This window comes from Heterocephalus glaber, unplaced genomic scaffold, assembly GCF_053883595.1.
Source record: "Heterocephalus glaber isolate CG9 unplaced genomic scaffold, H.glaber_assembly_v1.0 deba00000347, whole genome shotgun sequence".
Lineage (NCBI taxonomy): Eukaryota > Metazoa > Chordata > Mammalia > Rodentia > Bathyergidae > Heterocephalus > Heterocephalus glaber.
The window spans coordinates 45,290,261-45,313,510 of NW_028258143.1; the positions used below are offsets into that span (position 1 = coordinate 45,290,261).

Genomic DNA, 23,250 nt, shown 5'->3' on the forward strand with positions numbered 1-23,250 from the left:
TGGCTCACGAACTTAGTTCTTTGCATGATTCAGGTCACAAACTGAATTGGATGAAAACCAGATCAAATTTCCCCATAAGGTCAACATTGAACCAAACTAATGAATGTGAATCAGTTCTCGTCCAATTCAGTTTGTGAGCAGAATCATGGAAAGAATTAAGTTCATGAAACAAGACCTCACTGTATTGTATATCTGAAGACTTCGTGGGTATGTTGCCTCCAGCCCCTGCAACTCTAGCAAACTTGTCCCACCTTCTCACTGTTTTCTTATTTTCCTTGTTGTGATTTCATGCTTCTTGTATTTCGTGAAAATCTCTTGAGTCCTTTCTGGATATGTGGGCTCTCAGAAAGGATTTCAGTTTGTTTCTGCCAGCAGCCCAGGATCACTGGCAACTGGCTCCACTTTGAATTTTTGACCTGCAATATTTTGTATTGGACTAATAGTATAAATAAAGGCCACAAATGTAGCTGATTTAAGCATCTATGATTATGAGTAAGGGAGATTGTTCATAAACCTAGAAGTAAGATAAGCTAGAAGAGTTTGTTGCCACTTTTCCTGTGTGTGGCTCTGAAAGTATGATGTTTCGAAAAAGTGTTTCTACTAAGGTGTAACCTTTCATGGTTTCTGAATTCATACAAGGTTTCTAACCCACAGATGGTTTCAAGTCTGTCTTCTATTCCCTGAAAGCAGGAAACCAAAAGTGAGACAGGGCAACTAAATCAGAAGCCTAAAAGCAGCTGGTGGCTTCGATGTTTGCTTACCTTCACCAGAAAGCCTCTTGCTTTTTTGTGAGTCACCTACGCATTAAAATGGAATTTAAAAATCTTTTCTTTTCCATTGTTAGATAATTTATGATGGGAAGATTTTATGGTCATTGTTTCTTTATAGATAATTGTGTACCTCCACCAACCTAAATCCTAAAGTAGTTAGTACATTACCAGCATACCTGTGAATTATTAAAGTGAAGAATAGCTATGTGATTTAGGTAATGAAATGAAACCTGACATATTTATATTCATGAGTTGTATTTCTAACTGAGGGCAAGTAAATAAAACTATTCTTTTGCTTGTAGAATTGATGCAAGTAAGGTTTTTTGGCAGTAGTTTCTGTTGGGATACAGTTACAAAGTATAGAGTATTCTCAAGAAATTTGCACAACTTTCAACTGATTACAAAGATGGATCATCTGAATAGGGATGAAAGTAAATTTGAGAATCATTCTCCATGAAGGCTAAAAAACTTTATTGGCACTTTTTTGGTACTGAAACATTTTTTTATGTTTCTGCAAGAATCAACTCTATAAGCTCTGTGTCAGAATACCGACATTCACACACTTAGCTAACCATTGTCAGTGACAGAAAGAGGAGTGAGAAAAGTTAATGGGACATATTCTATATTTTGCATATATCATGATGTGTTGAATAGAGAGACGTACAGATGGATAAATATAACACAGTATGATAAACACCACCACACATGCATATTAGGCATACTAAGAGGAAATGATGTAGTCTACCTGAAGAAGTCTGAGGAAGCTTCCTGAAAGATGAACCTGAGCTGATTATAGAATGACAATTGTTCACTTAGAGAGAGAGGGAGAGAGAGAGAGAGAGAGAGAGTAAGCGAGAAAGAGAGAGAGAAAACAGAGAGGAGAGAGGTTTTCCAGGTGGAGAGAGTAACATGTACAGAGACAGAAAAGACATCAAAAACACTTCATAACTAGAGCTTACGTGATCTGGTGAGAGGATATGAGCTATGAAGTGGTGGTGGTCAGTGACAGATTCTGGAGGGCAGAGATGAACAGGGCAATAATGCAGAAAAAGGACCCACAAGAGTCAGTCATTACATAAGTTTGGATGTATTAAAATACTAATTATTGTTTTCTGTAACAGAATTAATTGTTATAGATGTTATTTTAAGAGAATTATAATTGTCATTTATTCATTTATAAACTGTACTCTAGGGAATATGACTCATGCCCAACTTTTTGGATTATTGTGATCAATGTTATTAATGACAAGCAGATATGCATGTAGTTTGATGCAGTTTTACAAATGATTAGTGATTTATTGGGTTTGATATATTTTATTATGTATCCAGTATTGCCTTTTATAAGTCCATAATAACATGGATAATAATAGCCATACTTTCAGTCATTTGAAGTATCCTTCAACTCTGTGGTATAAAATATTTGAGGATAAGAAGACTTCCCTTAATGGTGTTAAAGTCAGACCAAAAGTTGTGTCTATTAATTATTTTCTGAGTGATGCTTTACAACATATTGATAATATACATTTTTCTCATTAAATATTGCCCTTATAAAGGAAGTTGCTCACTTTGAATAAGCAGTTTGATTGTGAACATATACTAAAGACAAACAACAGACAACATTCTCAATAATGGAGGAGGAATCTAAGGAGAATTTTATTTCCTGAATTACAAGGATAATTTAATGAGAAAAAAATGAAACTAAAAGCCAAGTATCAGGACTATTTACCCAATTCTTTTTACATTTCCATAAAAATGGTCAACTCTGTCTTTATATAATTGCTACTGAATGGTTTGAAATGCACAAAATGGTTCTCCCGTTATTTTACTGAATCCAAATTACTTGAAAATTAGTAAGATGCATACATTTATATAGTCACTGTCTTTTGGTTACAATATTTGAAACCAATAATATCCAGTTTTCTTTTCATACAATTTTTTAAAACTAAAGAACAGCCACTTAGTTTCATTTATTGGTGAAATTATGATTCTTTAATTTTATAGTATTGTTATTTTTATGGCAAACTTAATTCTATTTGATTTTCAAATTAGAATTCTATCAATATTAGTATAAAGTCTATTAGTAGAAAGATATTTCTCATGGAAGAAGTTATTTAAAAAATCTATCAAATTATGTCAGTAACTATAATCTGAATAATAATCTTTAGCTAGAGTATATTTAAAAATGATTCTATCTTTTCTATTGAAGAGTCTATTCTATTTTCAAAGATGATGGTTTAGATATAATGCATACTAATAGATTTCTTGATTAATGATTATATAATGTCAAGCATAAAAGAGGCTAAAGATTTTTTTTTTTTTTTGGTACCGGGGATTGAACTTGGGACCTTGTGCTTACGAGGCAGGCACCGGAACCACTGAGCTAAATCCCGGGCCAGAGGCTGAAGATTTTTGCAAAGTGATATTGGTTTCTCTGTGTTGTCAGCAAGACCTATAAATTGACTTGAGCATAAAGAAGCCAATTAATTTCAATTAGTCACTTTATATATGTATTTTGGTGAGATTATGAAATATATATTTAGATACAAGTAATCTTAAAATATGCATTACAACTTGAGTTTCCTGTTGAGAATAAAATTTGATTTTGACCTGCCATAAATCCAAAACAACATATATTCTCATTCCTTGTATCATTAATACTTTATGTATAATTAGGAGATTGTAGAAAACATTTCAGTAATAAGAATGTAGCATTTGTTAGTGACCAGAAATATAAGAAATGGCATCAATTAATTGAGAGGAGTTGAGATTAGAATGCTTATAGCCAAAGGAATTAATTAGAATTGGCAGCTATTGTAGGTGGCTATTACTATTATTATCAAACCTGAAAGATGGAGCATATGGGCTTGATCTTTTGCAGACATTAAAGTTCACACTTGTTTTAATTAGCCTTTATTCTGAGGAGCTTCTTGTTAGATCATGTAGTAGGTTATAAAACTCATGTGAACTTTTATGTATACAAACATAAGATCAAGTAAATGTTTCATTAACTGTATATATTTTAAACTGCCAACAATAAAAAGTCAGAGGCCAGCAAATGAAATACAATAAAAATGAAATATTTATTCTTTTGGCTCAATAATGAAGTAGCTCACCATTCCTTTTAGTAATAGCAATTCCCTGCATGCAGATCATCAATACACTACAGTAAATAATTTTGTAAAATAAATTAACATTAAACTTTTGGTTTGTGCAAAAAAACCACAAAAATTTGTATCATGTTGGGTAATTGCACAACTTTGCTACTTTGTTCATGGCTAAAAAGGACAAAGTCCATGTCATATTTTTAATAGCTTTAGTGCCACAGGAGTTAAAAAAATAAGCCTAGTTTGCATATGCAAATACTACAAAAGTTGAGTTTAAAAAAAACCAAACTTCCATGAATGACAGGTTATTTTGAGGCAACCATTGTTGGTACAAAATGGTCTAAGTTTGAATTTTTCACCAATGTATTTCCTATTAGAATGCTAAAAAATATATTATAACAAAGAAATCCACAAAACCCATTGTCTAAATTTTATTTTAGGAAATTATCTGTTGAAAATTCTTATGGATTCAAAAGTTTGGAATTGTGATTAAAAATAAGAAGCAAAAACATAAAGTAAAATAAATTGCCATGTCATTAACCTGAAAATAATTTTCTTATGTACAAAATGCTGACAAATAAATTGATCATATTTTTACATTATTTATATTTGAACAAGTTTTGGATGTATTTTTAGCAAAATATGAAGTAAAGGTTTTGACAATAGGCTGTATGTGGTGTGTTTCCTTGAAATCAAGAGAGACACGATATGATCTTCAAGTTGAATTTAAAATGCAAAAGTAAAGATGTTTTTAAATAACTTCAAACTATTCTGCTGGACATAGAGACACAAAGTTGGTTTAATTCATTCTACCACCAACATGTGGCTTCTTCTAACCCAGACTTGTGAAGAATGGATTGAGTAAAATAGAATAGCATAGGCAATATTAACATGCATTAGTGAATGAATGGCACAGGATACATCCCTGTTGGAAGCTCGCAAAAGACACATAAACTGTGGTACATATTTGATTTAATAGAAGTTGTTTACTGGGAGATATATATATTATAATATAATATAATATATATTATATAATATATATTTGCCCAAACATGCACCACAGAATAAAATAACTATTTACATAACAGAGGGTATTTAATTGACAAACTGTCAGCTTTGCTGAGAGCAGAAAATGGCAAAGCAATACTCTAGCAGAAAGTGAAACAACTATTCTAAAGTGTTACTTTAGATATACTTTTCTAGAACAGATTTATTAGACTACTTTTTGGAAAGCATTTAACCAAAATTAAATATAGAGCTCTGGAACTTAGAATAAAATTTGCACTTGCTGAAACAGAATACTTTGCATAAAAATAATCCTTTAAATATTAGAGGAGACTTTACAGGCACATAACTGTTCAGATATAAACAAACATAATAGACTAAACACCTTTAAAATTAAAGCCATATAGAAAATGGAAGTATTTGAGATTGTTAACATTAGAATTTTTCTGATTTTGAGCAAGAATTTCATCTCTCAGGCAAAATATTTTTGTGTGATTATTTTAGAGATTTGTGGAGTAGGAACACTGGGTTCTTACATACTTTTTCCACAAGGTAAACTTCATTTACAAAAATAGTGACATAGTAATATGAATAAACTATGAATTAGGGATCAGAGAAATTCACTAGAAGAAATTTTGTAAAAATATGGCAGATATGGAAGTTAAAAATAGAGTGGATGCAAGTATTGTACTAAAGGTGTTTGGTGTAGTTACAATGATCACTTAGCACAACTATTCCTATAGTCTAGGTAGTCATTAAGTTCTCCTCAGCAGTGTCAGCTGGTAATGAGAGCAGCAACCTCTCGTCAATGTTGGTACCCTGTTTCACAGAGTTGCAGTGACAGAGAGGTCACTGTCTTGTATAGGCACTGACCATGAGTATTTTTTGAAACAGTCAGTTTGGCGTGGACCTCCTCTGGGAGTCCAGGTGACACATTTACCTTCATAGGCTGTAAACAATTGATTACAAAGATCTTTCTTTGCTTCTTTTTACTTTTGATTTTCTCTGACCTCTTTCCCTTTGCTTTCTTTTTCTGTTTTGTCTTTTTCAAACTTTTCCTTGTCTGGTTTTGTCACACTATCATAAGAAGGAGGAGAGGTGGTAGAGGAGCTTCCATCTGTTTTTTCTGGGGTGGAATTTCCATTTAATTTGTCAATAACCATGTCATCTTTTATAGGTAAATCAATCCTTCCTTTGATTGTATCTTTGTTATATTTACTTGTTATATTTTTTAACCTTTGCTTTAAAAGAAAGCATCTGAAATTACGCTGAATGATAGCAGCAGACACCTCCTCTTGTTTGCGTTTCAAAGTGGTTGTAATGGGCTCATAGGAGACTTTGGAGGGGTTTGATGCCATGAATCGCTCTTCCATCTGTATTCGCAGGGCATCCATCTCTCCGCTCTCACCCAAAACCCGCTTTGTAAAAGCAAATAAGATGTCCAGGCAGTGGATCCGGTCTCCACTGACCATGGGCAGGTCCATAGCAATGAGCTGGACTTTGTTTGGTTTTGCTATGAGAAGAGGGGGATCTAGGGCAGCTGCAAAATCAGAGAGCTTTGCAAACTCTATGAACTGAGTTGCATCAGGATCGAACTTCTCCCACACCTCGTAGAACATCTCAAAGTCATCCTCACTCAGGGGCTCTGCACTTTCTTCAGTGGCAACGCTGAAGTTCTCCAGGATGACAGCGATGTACATGTTCACCACCACTAGAAAGGAAATAATGATGTAACTGACAAAAAAGAAAATCCCAACTGATGGGTTCCCACAGTCACCCTTCACAGAGCTTCCAGGATGGATTGTGTCAGGGTCACAGTCAGGTGGTGCACTGTTGAGAATAGGTGCAAGCAGTCCATCCCAGCCCGCAGAGGTGGTAATTTGGAACAGGCAGATCATGCTGTTGCCAAAGGTCTCAAAGTTGAACATGTCATCAATTCCGGCTTCCTTTTTAACATAGGCAAAGTTGGACATTCCAAAGATGGCGTAGATGAACATGACCAGGAAGAGCAGGAGGCCGATGTTAAACAAGGCAGGAAGAGACATCATCAAAGCAAAGAGCAGTGTGCGGATCCCCTTTGCTCCTTTGATCAGACGAAGGATTCGGCCAATCCTGGCCAGACGTATCACTCGGAACAGGGTAGGGGACACAAAATACTTCTCTATCAGCTCCGCGAGAAACATTCCTGTGGAATAATACAGAACACAGCTGAACAGTGAATACAGTAACTTGTGCTTATAGGAATGCTTTGTCTGTGGATAATCTATGAAAACAGACTTGATTTGAATATAAATCTTTAATAAATATTTGAATTCATTCTGTAATATTAGATTAAATATTTCTGAGGTTTTGTCAATGAATGCATAATTTCATAATATGGACTTTTGCAAATCTAACTAATCTCAGGTATTGGCATGGCAACTTCAGATTATATACCCCCATTTACTATGAAATGTGGTGATTACAAAGATTATTTCTGAAACAACTGAATACATTGCCTTGTAGTTTTGAATAATGACACTCTTTAGTTAAAGGAAAATGGCTAATATTTAACATGAAGCTCTAAATGTGGAGTTGTATAATATCTCATTTTCTCCATTCTCCTCAAATCTTAGTCCTCTCAAGACCTACATCAAATGTCAGGACTCTTACCTCAGGAAAACTGTTAACTCCTTTGAGCAGCATTGGTCATGGCCTCGTCAGTGCTTCTTGTAGTACTAACCCTACTGCGCTGTAATAATTTTTTTCAAAGTTACTCATTTCCTCTCCCAGCTGATGACTTTGTTTAGGTTGAAGAAAGCATCTGATGCTTTTTGTTTCCTGTCCTCTTCTCCAAATCTAATATTCCTAATACAGTTTCTAACTAGGTAGCTTTGTCAATAAACCCAGGTTTCAGAGTTTTTATTCAAATATATTAGTTCTGAAATTTAGATTTACACGTACTACTACTCTCAGACCTAATTTCCATGTTAAGCAGCCGAGGGTACTTAGGGCACCTGTTTCACTACCACTATGTTTTGCTGTAATTCAACTATTCTTACCCACAATGGAGAGAATCACCACCACAAAATCAAAGATGTTCCAGCCTATTGTGAAGTAGTAGTATCTGAGTGAGATGAGCTTCAGCACAAACTCTCCAGTGAACAGGACAATGAACACAAGGTTGATCCGAGACAAAACTAGGGTCATATATTTGCTCTGGTCATCTGTTTCTACCATCATGGTGACCATGTTGAGGCAGATAAGGATCATAATGCTGATATCAAAGACTTGTCTGGTTACAAAATCAAAGACCATTCCTTGAAATTTATTCTAGAAAGAGAGACAGGAGAGAGCAGATTTAAAGTGCATCTACTTTAAAATAATGATCCAGTAAAATTGAAGATAATATCTCTCCACTTATGGTCATGAGATGTATACCTTTCTCACATAACCTTAAACAATTTCGTGTGCTCCCTTTTGCTTCGTGTTAAAAAACTGAAAAATATCCTGTAACAACAGAAGATATTTTGGTTCACTTAGGCCCCATGCGGAGACAAAGCTAAATAAAACACATTTATAAATGGATGGTAACTGGCTGACAATATGCACAGACTTTGCTTGATTTTCATAACTGCTAATTTTATAAAAATAATGACAACTAGTAATGAAGATTTACAAAGTAGGTTAATATAGGCACACTTGTAGATGGATGGCTACCCCAATTAGTATATCAATAATTTAAGAATTTGCTGTTATATTGTACTTTTCAAACTATATCGGTCATTTTTCAATTCTACCTCTTTTAGTTTTGTGTGTCTATGTGTTTGTTAATTTATCTATTTTTGCTCTCCACCTATTGTCTACCTTTACCAATGCTTTGACAAAAGGCATGACTTTAAAAAATTTTATTTTTTGTTTAATCAACAACCATTTTAAGAATCACATGCTTTTTAAAGGTTTCTATATTAATATGGTTGTGAAATATAATTTTATTAAAGAAATTTTTAATAAATTAGAATGAAAAAGAAATTACATGGCTGACCCAAAACAAAAGTTCATGAACTGACAATGTTTCCAAGTTTCAGTAATCTTCGGTAAAGTAAGGTAACTCACTCCCTTCAATGGACAGTATCCTTCGTCTTTTTCTCCCTCACCCTCCACCTTCTAAACTCCAGTAATTCTTAAAAATTTAGTAAAATGAAGTCACTGATAGGATTCTTGAGACCTTGTCAAATCCCAGTTTTAGTAATTACATGTTTTGCAATCTGGGGTACAATATTTATTTTTCTTGGTCCTCAGTTTTCTTATTCTTTACCTATCTCAGAGGAGGACAGGAGAGTTACAGTATATCTCTGTGAACCTAATCCATCATTATTATGCCATTCATTATTATTATGAAGCTCCACAAAGTGTCCATTCTGAACATTCTTTTGGGGGACTGTATTTAGTGAAACAATAAATGATTTTGATGACAGGCTTCCTTTCTAAACAGATTAGAAATATTTTCTAATCTTATGAATGAAAGATCAAAGAGCAAGGAGGGAGGCCAAGGGGAGTGGAGTAAGCCTGGAAATCTCTATCTACTTAAAAAAACATAGGATAATGTCTTATAATAAGATCAGAGGAGAAGCAACCAGATGTGGTGCTGGCAGGAGGAGGATGGACCTTGCTTTGGAGAACTTATTAGGAATTCTGAGTCAGAGGTTTACAACTCACAAAATATAAAGAATACTACCTAAGAGCTCAGCAATTGGTATTGTGCTTAGCAGATGTAGATTGTGCTATACAATATGAACTTTATAATTATGTCTCTATATTGGTGATATCACCTAAAATGTTCTGGTTCAGAGCATTTCTCAACTTGATTAAATGGAAACATGGCTTTAGGCTTTAAAGAATATGAGTAATTCTTACTGAAGGCCTAGGTATAGGTTTCTGAGGTTTCTTGGATCCAAGTTTCTTCATTGCATTGTAATACTTTTTCTGTTCTTCTGTCATAAAAATATCTTGACCTCCAAAGTAAAGACATAGTATAATACTGGTTACAATCCCAACATGTGTTACAACAGCACTTTCTTAAAACATTTGAGTCTTCCTTTAGTGTTTTGTTCAATTTTAAATGGATATTCTTTTAATTGTATGTTTATTCTGCTTATCCCATTTATGTGACATTATGACATACTTAAATAATATGCAAAACCTATAAGCACATAAAATTCTGATTAGTACAGGAGTCTAACTTGTTTACACTATGTTTAAAAGAAGGCCTAAGGGTGTCAAATATATTTTCTGAAATCAAATATATTTTCCTTTACTGCTTTAGTCAACAATTTTAACCATTTTTTTGTGCTAGACAACATCCTTGATCTCAGAATTACATAAACACAAGATATATGACAAAGTGTCTTGCTCCTCAAGGGGCAAGAGACTTTTAAAAACATAGTTGGAAAATATATAGAGATATGAAAAAAAAAGAAAGCACTGCAGAAGCAACAGTACACTGGGAGACTTAGAGACAGGCTTTACATGGGCAGTACCCTTAAGCTAGGATATAAAGGATGATTAAGAATTTACTCGAAAATACATCCCAAGAAGAGACACTATAATTTGTAAAGTCATGAAGATAAAGGGCTTGACTTGTTCAGAAGAGGTTAGAAAAATTCACATAGATATGTGGGCAACAAGTGCTGGTGGTGATAATCAGTGTGTCTGTAGTGACTAGGTAACAGGGCACCAGATACAAAGAATGAAGTGTGGGAGATGAAACTGGAAAACTGGATGGAGATAATTGCTAAAGTCTGCACTGGGTGTTTAGAAACAGTGTCAAATTGTCATGTCAGAGACATTTCCAGCCATTCTGCAGTGGATGAACCTGGACAGGAGCTACTGACCATAGCTGTAACTTAACTTTACATGTAGTAAATTGAAAATAGTATAAACAAAGTTTGTCATGGCTACAAGTATTCTGCTGGTTATTTAACATACAGAAACTCAAAATAGTGAAAGATACAAGCTAAGAAATACTTATCTTCTTTTTCTGCTGGTTGAAGTTATCTATGATGACACCAATGAACAGATTCAGAGTGAAGAATGATCCAAAGATGATAAAGATGACAAAGTATAAGTACATATATAGATTTTCTTCATACATAGGCTGGAGTTTAACCTAAATCATATTGAAAATATTATAGATATTAAAATGATAAATATTTAAATTAATGCAGTGAATGTTATTACTTAACAGTTACTTTCATCTTGTCTTAAAATAGTTTTATAAAAAGAATTTTTTCAAATTAGCATGAAAATTTGCAAATATTACAATTGTTCTTGAGTCTATTTTCCCATTTTGTCTTACCTGTAACATTCTTTAGCATAAATTATAGTGATATAAGTAGGAAAAATGTCTTGTGTGTATTATTATAAGTTTTTGCAATATTTTGTTTGGGTTTGAAAATGCTAGCTCTTGGAAATTTAGCTTTATTAGCAGAACATCAACTTCTAAGAGGAAATTACAGCATATACAAATATATTTTAAAGAATTATTTTTATTTCTATTTTCAAAATTGAGTTTCATGAAACTTGTTTGCTTTTATGTATCACAATGTTCTTGGAAACTGCTTCGAAGGCTAATTTGTCACTCTCCAGGGATAGAAAAAGAAATTATTCTGCTACTGAGCAATTTTCCCACTGAATAGTTGCATTTATAGGACTAAGCTGATGTTTCTGATCCATGCAGTTGGATAATCTTTCATAGTAGATATATAAGACATATATTAGCCAAAATATTTATGTAAAAGCATAATAGCTTAAACTGACAATTTTTATATGCAATGATAAATATTCTGATTTCATGTACTATAACTTTCTAAGTATTTTAGTTAAATTACCTACAATATTTACCAAGAAAAATCTAATGGCTATAAATAGGTAGTAGTTAAGAGATACTTACATCTCGTGAATCAACAGCTGCATACATAATATCCATCCAACCTTTAAATGTGGCCTGTAAACAACATATATTTGAATTCTGCAAATTTCTCCCAAGATTGGCATTGTATCTGATGAAAATCTGACACTATTGTAATAAATAATTTTGTATAATATTATGAAACTTTCTAGGAAAATACTTCAATGAATTAAAGAAATGAAATTGAAATTTAAAAAAGGTTTGTATTTCAGGTCTGGAATTTTCTTCCTTTGTTTCTCTTGGAAGATATTCTAGTCTTTTGATAGAAAAACTTAACTAGAGACTTGATTGATGAAATTTCCATCTTAGACTTATATTCTTTTAATATCAAAAGTAAGCTCTGTGATTCAAACCTATGGCAATGTTTAAACACATTTCAATCATTTTCTCTATTTGTTCATTAGTATATTTACTGTCAGTTATGTAAAGATATTTAACATTATACATTTTAAAATCTACTTTTCTATTCAAAGTAGAATTGTATTTCTTTAGACAGTGCTACAATAAGTTATTTGGCTAATAAAACATTTAATTAATCACTATAATGTACACATTATTATTTTAACATATGAAAATTGTTCCTTTAGGTATGATCACTACAGGGAAACAAAAATGATAGTTGTGTTCAAGAAGAAAAACAAAAACAAGAAGAAAATAGGATGAAGATATGTAATATTACATTAAAATATATGGAAAGCTTCACAATGGGGAACTATAAAAATAACTACAACATTCTTTATAGTCAAATCTAGCAGATATCATTGGTGTTATCAACTACTTTCTACTGTCAAATGTTAATCATACAAATGAAAAACATCAGAGAAATAATCTAACTTGAATAATCCTAAAAATGTTTTCAAAACTCAAACAGTAACCACTTACCACTTGAAGCAATGCAAGATAGCCAGCACCAACATTATCAAAGTTTACTTTCACATTTTTCCACCGAGCTTGCTTGCCAAGGGCCTGACAATCGCTCAAATTGTTGACATCACTAACTTCAAACTTGTTACCAGTTGTCATGTTAACACAGTGATAGAACTTGCCAGCAAACAGATTCACACCCATGATGCTAAAGATCAACCAGAAGATGAGACAAACCAACAGCACGTTCATGATGGAGGGAATTGCTCCAACTAGGGCATTCACTACCACCTAGAAGGAGCAATGAAAAAAAGACAGTACAAATTACCAAAAGGAAACCACTCCATTCACTTATATATTTAGTGTTAAGAGATGTTTGAAAAGAGTTAAATAATAATCTAGGTGGATTTTTAGTTCTAAAATGTTTCTTCTAATATTTTGTAGTTCCTACTTGATAAAGAAAACAAACAGGAACACAAGTAAACACTTAAGGATTTAAGGAAAGCAAAAATACACCAGTATATGAAAAGAAATAAAAACTTGGAAAAGTAAGATGAAGTCAGAAAATATTTGCATGCTAGGGAAGAAAGAAAAAAAAGATGTATTAAATGCAAACAGAATAAATAATCATCTTTTAACAATACATTTTAATTTTTAAGAGTATGAATTATTGATTTTAAAAACAGGAGTTAAACAAACCTTTTACAAATAAACAAATACTCAAAATTTCTTAAACCTGTATACTCAGAGCAGTTAACTTTTTATGGGTATGAAGAATAAGCATGGAAATGTACAAAATCCTTTTGCCCTGATTGTTAAATTCTAAATCTAAAATGTATATTAAATTAAGAATAAGAAATGAGATTTATCCACAGATGTAAGACTACTGAATATAGCCTCATTATTATTATAGGAAGTCTCTTAAATGTTCCCTTTGGGAGCACATGTTATTTCATCAAACCAGGTTGCCCTATTTGGTTAAGGGAAGATTCAATCCCCTTTCATCTCATAAAAGTCAGAAAAGACTAAGATGTATTTTAAAATCTCTAAGGAGGTCAACATTTAATTTAATCTAGTTCATTTTGGACTGTTTTGAATTTATATTCAATTAAATTATTGTTTCATTTAAAATAAAATAGACTATTTTAGAAATCAAAATTTTTAAGTTTACATCAAAATCTGAAGTTCAAAATTATAAAAATTTTCTTTGCTAATTCAATATTATTTCTTCTAGAAATAAAGCCACGTATATTACATTGCAGTTCCCAGTTTTTTCCTCTAATGAAATTTTCATAAAATCCTCCATAATCGTACAAATCCATTTATCTTTAAACAAATATATGATCCATTTAGAGGGAATTTTCATGCTTTCATATGACTGAATTAAAAATTAGAATATTTGTCAGATTAGAGAAAAGTTCTAGTTTTCTTATGTTCAATTGCTATCTTCTCTTTAAAATGAGCTATTAATATATGAAACCAGATGACAGCTTAAGAAATATTAGTGATGGTAGAAGGCTGTTTTGTAAAGCACTTGAAATTGTATAATAATTGCTATGAATTCATTAGCAGTGGCAGTGAAATAAAACCACAATGTAAAAACCAAGCATTTCTTTCCTCATAATGCTTTTGGAGTGTCTGGACAGTAGTTTCATTCTCCCTGATGAGTAAAACTTGCAGTCAAGGCTAAAGCAATTTTATTGCCCCAAACAAACCACCTCCTAACATAAAAACCCTGTGGCCTTGAAGAAATTCAATATCCATGTGTATTTGCAAACCAGATTAAACAAAGCTGGCTTTTGTGCAAAACAGCACTGTGAGGGGTGTGGCAAGTGTGTGCTTTATGTTAGGAACCATAATATGTGCACTAAGGAAGAGAATAGAGGAAATTCAAGTGCTATGGAAAAAGTGAAGAACGTCGGAGGATGTTCTCATCTATAAAACAAAGCCTGAGGATGTCTCAATACTTAGCTAATTATCCTAGCAACTTATTTTGCTTCCTTAATATGCATAGATTTAGTAATTTATTTTTTTCTGTACAACTATAGTTTTTATTACTAATATTAAATCAAGTGAAGTACATAAAACCAATTTTGCCTTTTATTCATTGCCAGTACCTTTCTAGGAATTAAACTTATTTAGAAGGACAAAAGCCCCTCCTAAAATGAAAGTCAGTAGTGAGGAGTCATTTCTAAATATGTGACTATGAGAAGAAATAATTTGCAGCACTGTTTTTGAATGTTGTATGATCCCTGGATTGTAGTCTTAGCTCTGTCAAAATTTCTCAGGGTCTGTTAAAATAAACGTCAGTTTCAAGAGGTTAGGCTTAGTGATCTCTTAAGATCTTGCTTTGAAATTAGAAATTCTGTAAATTTCAGAAGAGTATGTTGTCCTTCTATACATAAATCACATACAATTTTGACATGCATCTTGTAGAGTTTCTAGTCTTCTTACCCTCATGCCTTCAAACCGGGATAAGGCTCTTAAAGGTCTTAAAGCTCGTAGTGTCCGTAGGGATTTGATGGCACCAAGTTCTGAGTAGCCAAGAGCATTGGCTACCAAGCTAACCAAAGAAACCTATGAAAGGAAAGCATATTAATTAGTTCATTAAGAAATAAACTGTCCTCAAAAGGCATAGGATGTACTGTCTGTTCTTCAGCACTCACCAATTGAAAGCTTCGACATTCCTTGCCAATATTTATCTTCTTCATATTGAGATTGTTGTACACAGCCAGCTTCATCTCATACTATTGGCATTTCTTACTAGTGAGTCTGAAATGCTTGCCCATTTTCATAAACATTTACAAAATCCTTCACCTAGATGTTTTATGCCAGAGACCTCTTTTAAACCTGGACATATACCAGTGATGATTCAGGGCCCAGTAATAATTCAGGGATTAGTTAAAAAACCAGAGGCTTTGTGCTTGGTTGCCGAAAAACCATATTTTTCTCCTGAAATTTTGTAGCAACTTGTTTAAGCATTTTGGAGACATTTGCCATAAAATAGAGTCAATTGGTCTGAGACCTGTTTTCCCTTCCAGGTAATATAAGCTTACTATTAGCAGGGATGGAACATTGTTTCTTTAATATGCTTAACACTGTCTAGGTGAACACATCTTACTGGGTACATGCTGTATAAATAGATAAAGGAAATTTTTACCTGGAAAGATTTTATTCAAACTACTGGACTTTTGATAAGAATACAGCACCTCCTTTTTAGAAAAATCAAGCATTTTTCTGTTATTTATACACATGTTAAATTTCACTTTGGTATATGAAAGATTAAAGAAGGCATCTTTTTGGGAAGTACATCATTGGCTTTGATTTTCATGGAACATAATTTGATGCCTTCATGCATAAATCCTAAGAAGTAGGTACTATTACTAATACCTTTTTATTTTTGAGGAAGCTGAGCGCTATCCACACACATTGATGGACAAAGAAGAAGGACCAGAAGGAGGAGAAGGAAAAGGAAAAAGAGAAGAAGAAGGTGAAGGAGGAGGAGGAAAAGGAAGAGGAGGGGGAGGAGAGGAAGAAAAGGAAATCGGGAAGGAAGAAAGAACAATTCACAGCTAATACGAGGTGGAGTTGAAGGCTTGAATCTATATGATATGACTTTAACCTTTAGCATCCTTTAAAAAATTCTTCATGTGAAACATAGAAAACAGCAACAAAAAAGATCTTAATATTAATGACTTTTCTGAATTCTTGCAAGGATGTTAGTGTTTTCCTTTATGCACTGGAAAAAAGTTAGCTCATTAAATTCACTGGGTGACTTACAGGCTTTGGGGCTTAATTTTCTGTGAAAAAAAAAAGCTGTTGAAAATGAGTATAAGTGAATTCCCTCAACAATCTTGTGATATGAGATGAAATCAACAGTCTTCTTGACATTGTGTCAAGGACGGTATCAAAACTAGAACCCAGGCTTTAAAGGCAAATGGAGCCACTGTCCCTTCATTATTTAATTTAGCACATATCTCACAGAATTTAACGAGATAATGAGTGACTTGAATATTGTACATGATCAGTGACAAGATAATGTATGAAGCTATTCATTTCTGTCTTGGGCTTGCAGCTAGAGAAGATTGATAAGATGGGAAAGGTTATTGAATAACTCATAGGGTTCTATGTTGTGGGTTCCTTTGCCTCAGGAGGTACTAACAGCTTTTTTATGTTTTGGAGTTACTCTATGAAGTCTTCTTTTATCCTCTCAACCATGTCCTTCGTTTAAGACCAAGGCTTTTTAACAGGAAGTGGCTGCAAATTTCTCAAGATCCTAAAGTAAAGAAGTGCATACTATGAAAAGAAAAGAAAGTCATGTCCAGAACCAGCGAATGCTGAAAGATGTGAAGTCATGCGTTCAAAAACTAGGAAGCATTGCTTGCCTTATCCACCAAGCTCAGTAATTTACCGTGTTGTTAGACAAGCTCAGCATTGTGAAACTGCTTTTTCAAATCCTCATGCCTTAGTGAACAAAGTGGCAGAGTTGGAATCCTGATGTATTGAGGACCAGCAGTACTCACAACCATTTTTCTAGGCTGCCATGTCTAAAAGTTTCTGAAAGTTCCAAAATGGAGACCATTAAAAACCACTTCACATTGGATTTTTCTGACCAATTTATGTGGGGAACTTTAGAGTATTTGATTTATTTAGGGAAACAGAAAGAATTTAAAAGATTTGTGGAATTTTGAGAATATTCAGTGCAGAATGGTTTAATCAAGTATTTTAGAATGTTTATTTTTCTATGCAAATTTCTCTAAGATCATTACAATCTTATGCAAATAATTTAGCTTGCATTTGACTTAAGCCAAGCTGTCATCTTGTCTAAAACTCTAACTTATTTTATTTAGTTAATTAATCTTATAAAAATCTTAATATGTCCAAAAGGCAATTTGGAAATAAGGCATTTTAAAGGTCTTTTAAGCAGAGGTAGATTCTTATAAAATATCTAAGAAGAACTCAAAATACTATTCTTTAAAGAAAAAGCAGAGAGGAAAAATTCCACTGGATTGTTGAATTAATTATAAATCGAAAGTCATTAGGGTTGTACATAAATAGATAAATGAATGAAAAAGGTTCAGATTACATTAAACACATGCTAAGATATAGTATGTGGATAATATGGTAAGGTATTAAATCAGAGGAGGAAGACCACATCTGATTATTAATTAAATTAGAAACCATTTGGAGGAGAATGATATTAGGGAATTTCCTTACATCTTTCTGCAAACAATTCAAAATTGAGGAAAACTTAAAACCTAAAATTAAAAACTAATAGGCAAAAAAGTGTTCAAGGGATAAAACTGGGTAAAAACAAGGAAATATTCTTAATGACCTTATGTGAAATGTTCTTCATATGCACAAAAAAACCCCCAAGAAGTAAAAGGGACTGATAAATATAACTAAACCAATATAAAAAATTTCTACATGACAAAAAAGTCAAGAGACAAAACCCTAAAAAGGAAAGTTATTCATAAAACGTGACAATACAGCAAATCTTCTTACTATGTAAGGAGCTCCTTAACCAAATAATAAAACCTACAATTCTTTATAAACTTGAACTTTAATCTATCTTTTTGAACAATGTATTTATTTATGCTCTCTACTGAATGAAATTCAACTGGACGGAAAGCAAAGGAGTACAAAGAGAATGGGTTATGAAACAGCAAGGAGATCAGTTTTAAGAAATTCTAGCTTACATAGGAATGACTACTTCGGCAGAGGAAAAGCAACTGAAACCTGGATGTCTGTAGAAGCAAGGCAAATTGTTTCAGTGAATAAGTGAAAGGCTCTCAACCTCGAGGCATCAGGTTCCTGGAGACTGGGGGAGGCGGAATGGTTGGGGCTGAAATCAGAATTGATTGAAAGTCTGTATCCAGGAAAACCAGATCCATCACTCTGTGACCTTGCAAGGGAGCAGAATGTAATACATCTTCACAGCCAACGGTAAAATCTATTCTTGCTACAGAGGTCAGCACATAGAAACTTTAATCCGCTTTGTGTTTGGGTTGCCCTGTCCGACCACAAAAGCTTCTTCAAATACTATGCACTTGAGGTTTCCCATTAATAGTAGCAAAAGATTTAAATAGCATGTAGATTAACTTAATATTTCTTAGGGCTAGGGCACCTGGGACTTCAGATTCCTAGGTGAAAAGCTCCCAGCCTTCACCCCAGAGCAGCCCTATTTTCTATCTGCTAGGTCCCCCCTAGAAGCAGGTTCAGGTGGTGTTGAGGAACAGATACAAAGCTACTATGAGAGCTGTGGCAAAGGTTTTTTGGTGAAGACTGGATCTTGGGGCCCCTGGAGATGGAGGGATTTGGTCAATTCGAGTGAGCATTGTGGACAGTAGGAATGGATTGGAGGTTTCTGTGAGATCAGAGTAATTCCCATGCAACATCAGTCAGAAACGGAAATTCATTTTTGAACAGTGGATGTTTGTAACTCAGAGTCTGCTTCTTTGCCATTGACATATTTTCTACTTCAATCTTAGGCTTTTATAGTTTATTTGTTGGTCTTGTACATGATTAGAAAATTCACAGTGCTCAAAAGTTACCATCTTGGTAACCATAGTATTTTTTGTGTCCTAATGGGAGGTAGTCCTCAGCATTCTTCCCTGGAGAAAGGATGAGGAAAATCTGGTAGTGCATCATTGGGAAGGCTGTGTGGCACAGAGAAGCCACGGGTTCCACAAGAATTTCACAAAATCTAAACAGTAGCCTTTGTTGTCAAAGGAAGACTTTGAATCAGGTGATCATTCTAAATTTACTTCCTTGTCTGGAATTCTTAATGCATTAATTTCAATATTGTTAAAGTAAAATCACACTACACGTTATTTATGCAGAAAAGACCAATCACAGTATCTTTCTTAATGGATGCATCATCTTTAATTACGCACATCACTGGAAGAAAATTTTCAAAGTATTGATTTAATTGATAGTGATCATGATTAGGGATGTATAATTATGGAATATATAATTACAAATCTATCCTCAGGTTTAAATTTTTTGTAAAATCACAATCTTTTTGACATTTTGCATAACATATTTAAGATTTATAGCATATAACAAGTAAATAACTACTTTATGTCTCAGTTTTCTCATCTGAAGAACATATTTTCAGTAGATGTTTCATAGGTTAAGGTTAAATGAACACATTAAAGACATAGGTCGATTTACGGCTTTGTGAAGGTTAGTTGTTATTAATATTATAAATAAGAACCCTTTTCTGTCTTTACTGTCAACATTTAGAATCATGAATGATAAGCTACAGAAGAAAAGGGGCCAAATGGATCTTCTTAAACAAAAGTTTGCTGAGGTCATAACTGGAAGCAGGGAGCACAGTTAAAATATTGCCTGGTCCACTTGGTCATAGTGGTGTTGATGTACTGTTAAAGAGGACTGACCAGACCCCAACTCATTCATAGGTAGGTAATATGCAGGAGAGTTTGCTTATTGAGGCTGTGAGGGGTAAAAGAGTGAGAAGCTGTAGACAGCACTTGGCTCAGCTTCCTGAATTCAGGAAAAAATGAATGACAGAAGGGGAAAGATAGAAGATAGGAGGAGTATTGGTAGATATCATTAAATACAATTAAAAATGTGGTTCATAGCTTTCAAAGAATGGGATACAGAATTTTATAGTTCAATTAATAGAGCTAACTGTTTTGAATCTTGCCAGTGCAAAATTTTTCTTGGTAATAAACTAGTAATGATAAAGTATAATTAAATTCTTCCCCCAAATGGGTAGAGTGACTAATTTCTACTAGGACAATATTTTGGGGGAAAGTCAAGCCATAGAGAAGATTGTTTACATGGAATTATGTCTGTAGAGAGATCAGAATTTACATGACATGACAATAATTTACAGTGATTTAATTTCTTTATCTCAAAGTTACTGTACTTTAATTCTTTTCACAAATCTTTCTGCTGAAATTGAAGACACACATGTATGTATTAGCTGGACACCTCATTTTTAAACAGCAGTACTTATGAGCAACCACTCTAAGAATGCAACATGAGAATTATGAGTAGCTGAGCACAATGTATCAGATTGATCTGTATCTCCTGAAAAATATGGGGCAAAGAGCAAAGTGCTAGATAGAGGTAGCTCTGCCATCTACCAGCTGTGTTACATTTCTAAATCTCCAAGATAGAGACAAAACGTATAGCAAAGTAGAAATAATAATAAAAAGACATATTGTGATTAATTGGAAATAATTAAATTAATATATAATTATAATTAATTAAAGTTAATACATAATTTATAATGAAAAGATGTTGATAATGAGATTTATAAAGTAAAGATTAGAAATACAGGCATTAGAGCTAGACTACTTCAGTACAAAATTCAGTTTAGCCACTAAGGTTAACTAGGGCAAGCAATTTAGCCTTTTTTTGCCCTAACTTCCCATTTGGAAAACTAAGAGTAATTGCCATTTCTAACTTATGGAACTTTGAAGATTAGATGGGTTAACATATGTAACTGCTTTTAGTAACATGTATGCACAGTAAGCAGCAAATCAGGGGTAGCAATTTTCATTATCATTATGTAAGTCTCTTAATTAGTACCAACCTCACAATAAGTTCTTAGAGTGTGAGATGTTATGCTGAGGTACTATTATGAACAATTTAACTGTGTTATTGAGAATGCCCAATAGGTCAAGAATTAAGGCAGGAAACACTAGACTCTAGAGATGTCTGGTAATTGGAAATAAATATTAGGGTCCCAAAGTGTCTCCATTCTATTGTTCACATCAACAGAACATCTGGAGGGATGAAAAAGCAGGGGAAGTGAGATTCACAGCATCAAACCAAGATCTCATTGAACCCACATTACTGCTCTGTGCTGTGAAGGAAGTGGAAATGACCTGTGGGCAATAAATACTTCATAGCTGAGTCTGGAGTTTGTTTTGGACATCTCAGCACCTTAGGGTAGTTTAAAAGCAAATTTGAGTTTTCTATGATTGATGCTCAGATGAATTTTTGAGGGATGATATTTATGTAAAACTCCATAAGGATAACAAGAAATCAAATTGCTTTTAATATATTTCAAATAAATACCAATTATCTAGTTCAACATCTGTTCAATAGCAGCATCTATAGTATAATTTGTATAATTCTGCAATGGTTTAGCGTATCTTAAATTTTAGGAAGATAATTTTTTTTTCTTTTTTTGGTACCAGGGATTGAACTCAGGTCCTTGCACTTGTGCAGCAGGCAGCGAAACCACTGAGCTAAATCCCTGGCCCAAGATAATATATTTTTGATGTTTGGATACAAAAAAAAATACAGAAACAGGAAAAACTGGGCCATCTAGTGCAATATTTGGGGAGACAGAGGCATGGATTAAGTTGTCCTCCTTGGTTCCAAAATGAATGATCACACTTGCTGTTTACTTTTCATTGGTTTTCTTCTCTCAGCCTTTTCAGACAGTATTTTATTCCCACCAATTCCAAAGACTCTCATTCACAACAGTGATGACCTCATTTTGTCAAAATCCAAGTGTCAATTTTCTGTACTTTGTCACTTGACCTTGCTGTAGCTTTTGAAAAAAATTGTTCTCTCTTCCTTTGGAAAAACCCTATTATCTTCGAGCTGTGTGACACCAGGAATATTCTGTTCTTCTTTTAACTACTATTTGTCGGTCTCTTACTCTTACTCCTCACTGTCTCTTTATCCTTTGCTGTGGTAAAGTGTCCATCAGAATTTGATTTTGGACTCCTGAGTCAATTTGCATTCCCTACCTACATGGGCTGAAACAGGTTCATAGCATCAGAGGCCATTTATATCCTGTTGATCTCTAAATTCAACATCAGGTCCTGGCTTCTCTCCTGAACTCTAGATACAGAATTCTATGCACCTAGGTATCTTCTCTTGAATGTCTAATTGGCATCTCAAATTCAATACATTTCTTTCAGCTGTCATCTGGCTACCCTGCCAAACATGTTTCCAATATTGCAATATTGCCCATGACAGTTAATGGCTCCACTTTCTACTCATTTGTTGAAGAAAAACTGTTTGATGAATCCTTTCTTCACTCCAAACAAGTCCATCAGTGAATCTCTTCATCATAGTCTACGACAAAAATCTCCTTTTTTCCAGGATTATTAAAACGATTTCCTAATTGGTCTCTCTGCTTGTAGTCTTTGCCTTCCTTTTTCTAAATGTGGTCACTTTAAGAAATAACATTAAATCTCCATTTTTCCTGCTCCAAGAGCTTCCCGTTGTACTTATAATTAATATAGAATCAATTATGTAATATATGGTACATGTAATAAATTATAATATGATTTGAACTTCTTTCTTGGCTCCTGTGTACCTTTCTGAATTTAGTTTCCCTTGCTCTCACTTGGGTTTTGCCACACACAAGCACACCAGTCTTCTTTCTGTCTCTTGAATTTCCTCCATTCATTCCCACTTTAGCACCAAGAAATTTTTTCTCTCTTCCCTCAGGTCCTCGAACGCCTGGCCTCTTTCCTTAATCACCTGCTCACAGCCACCTCCCTGGAAAGTAGCTGACATTGTTTGCCTGTTCCCTTTCTCACCTGTTCTTACCACATGA

The 23,250-nt window shown here is 33.7% G+C and overlaps 1 protein-coding gene across 11 annotated transcripts in view; it reads right to left on the reverse strand.

Annotated features, from left to right (window-relative positions):
• Positions 1-1,224: 1,224 nt before the first annotated feature.
• The window catches only part of Scn3a (sodium voltage-gated channel alpha subunit 3), a 110,916-nt gene continuing 88,890 nt past the window's right edge, over positions 1,225-23,250 (reverse strand). For all 11 annotated transcript variants that reach the window (XM_013076038.3, XM_013076049.3, XM_087199724.1 and 8 more), the window contains 7 exons: positions 15,147-15,269; positions 12,711-12,983; positions 11,811-11,864; positions 10,890-11,027; positions 9,776-9,880; positions 7,921-8,191; positions 1,225-7,064 (listed from right to left, as the gene is read on the reverse strand). In XM_013076038.3, coding sequence (XP_012931492.2) covers positions 5,869-7,064; positions 7,921-8,191; positions 9,776-9,880; positions 10,890-11,027; positions 11,811-11,864; positions 12,711-12,983; positions 15,147-15,269 — 2,160 coding nt within the window. In that variant the 3' untranslated portion in view covers positions 1,225-5,868. The remainder of the gene's footprint in view (positions 7,065-7,920; positions 8,192-9,775; positions 9,881-10,889; positions 11,028-11,810; positions 11,865-12,710; positions 12,984-15,146; positions 15,270-23,250) is intronic.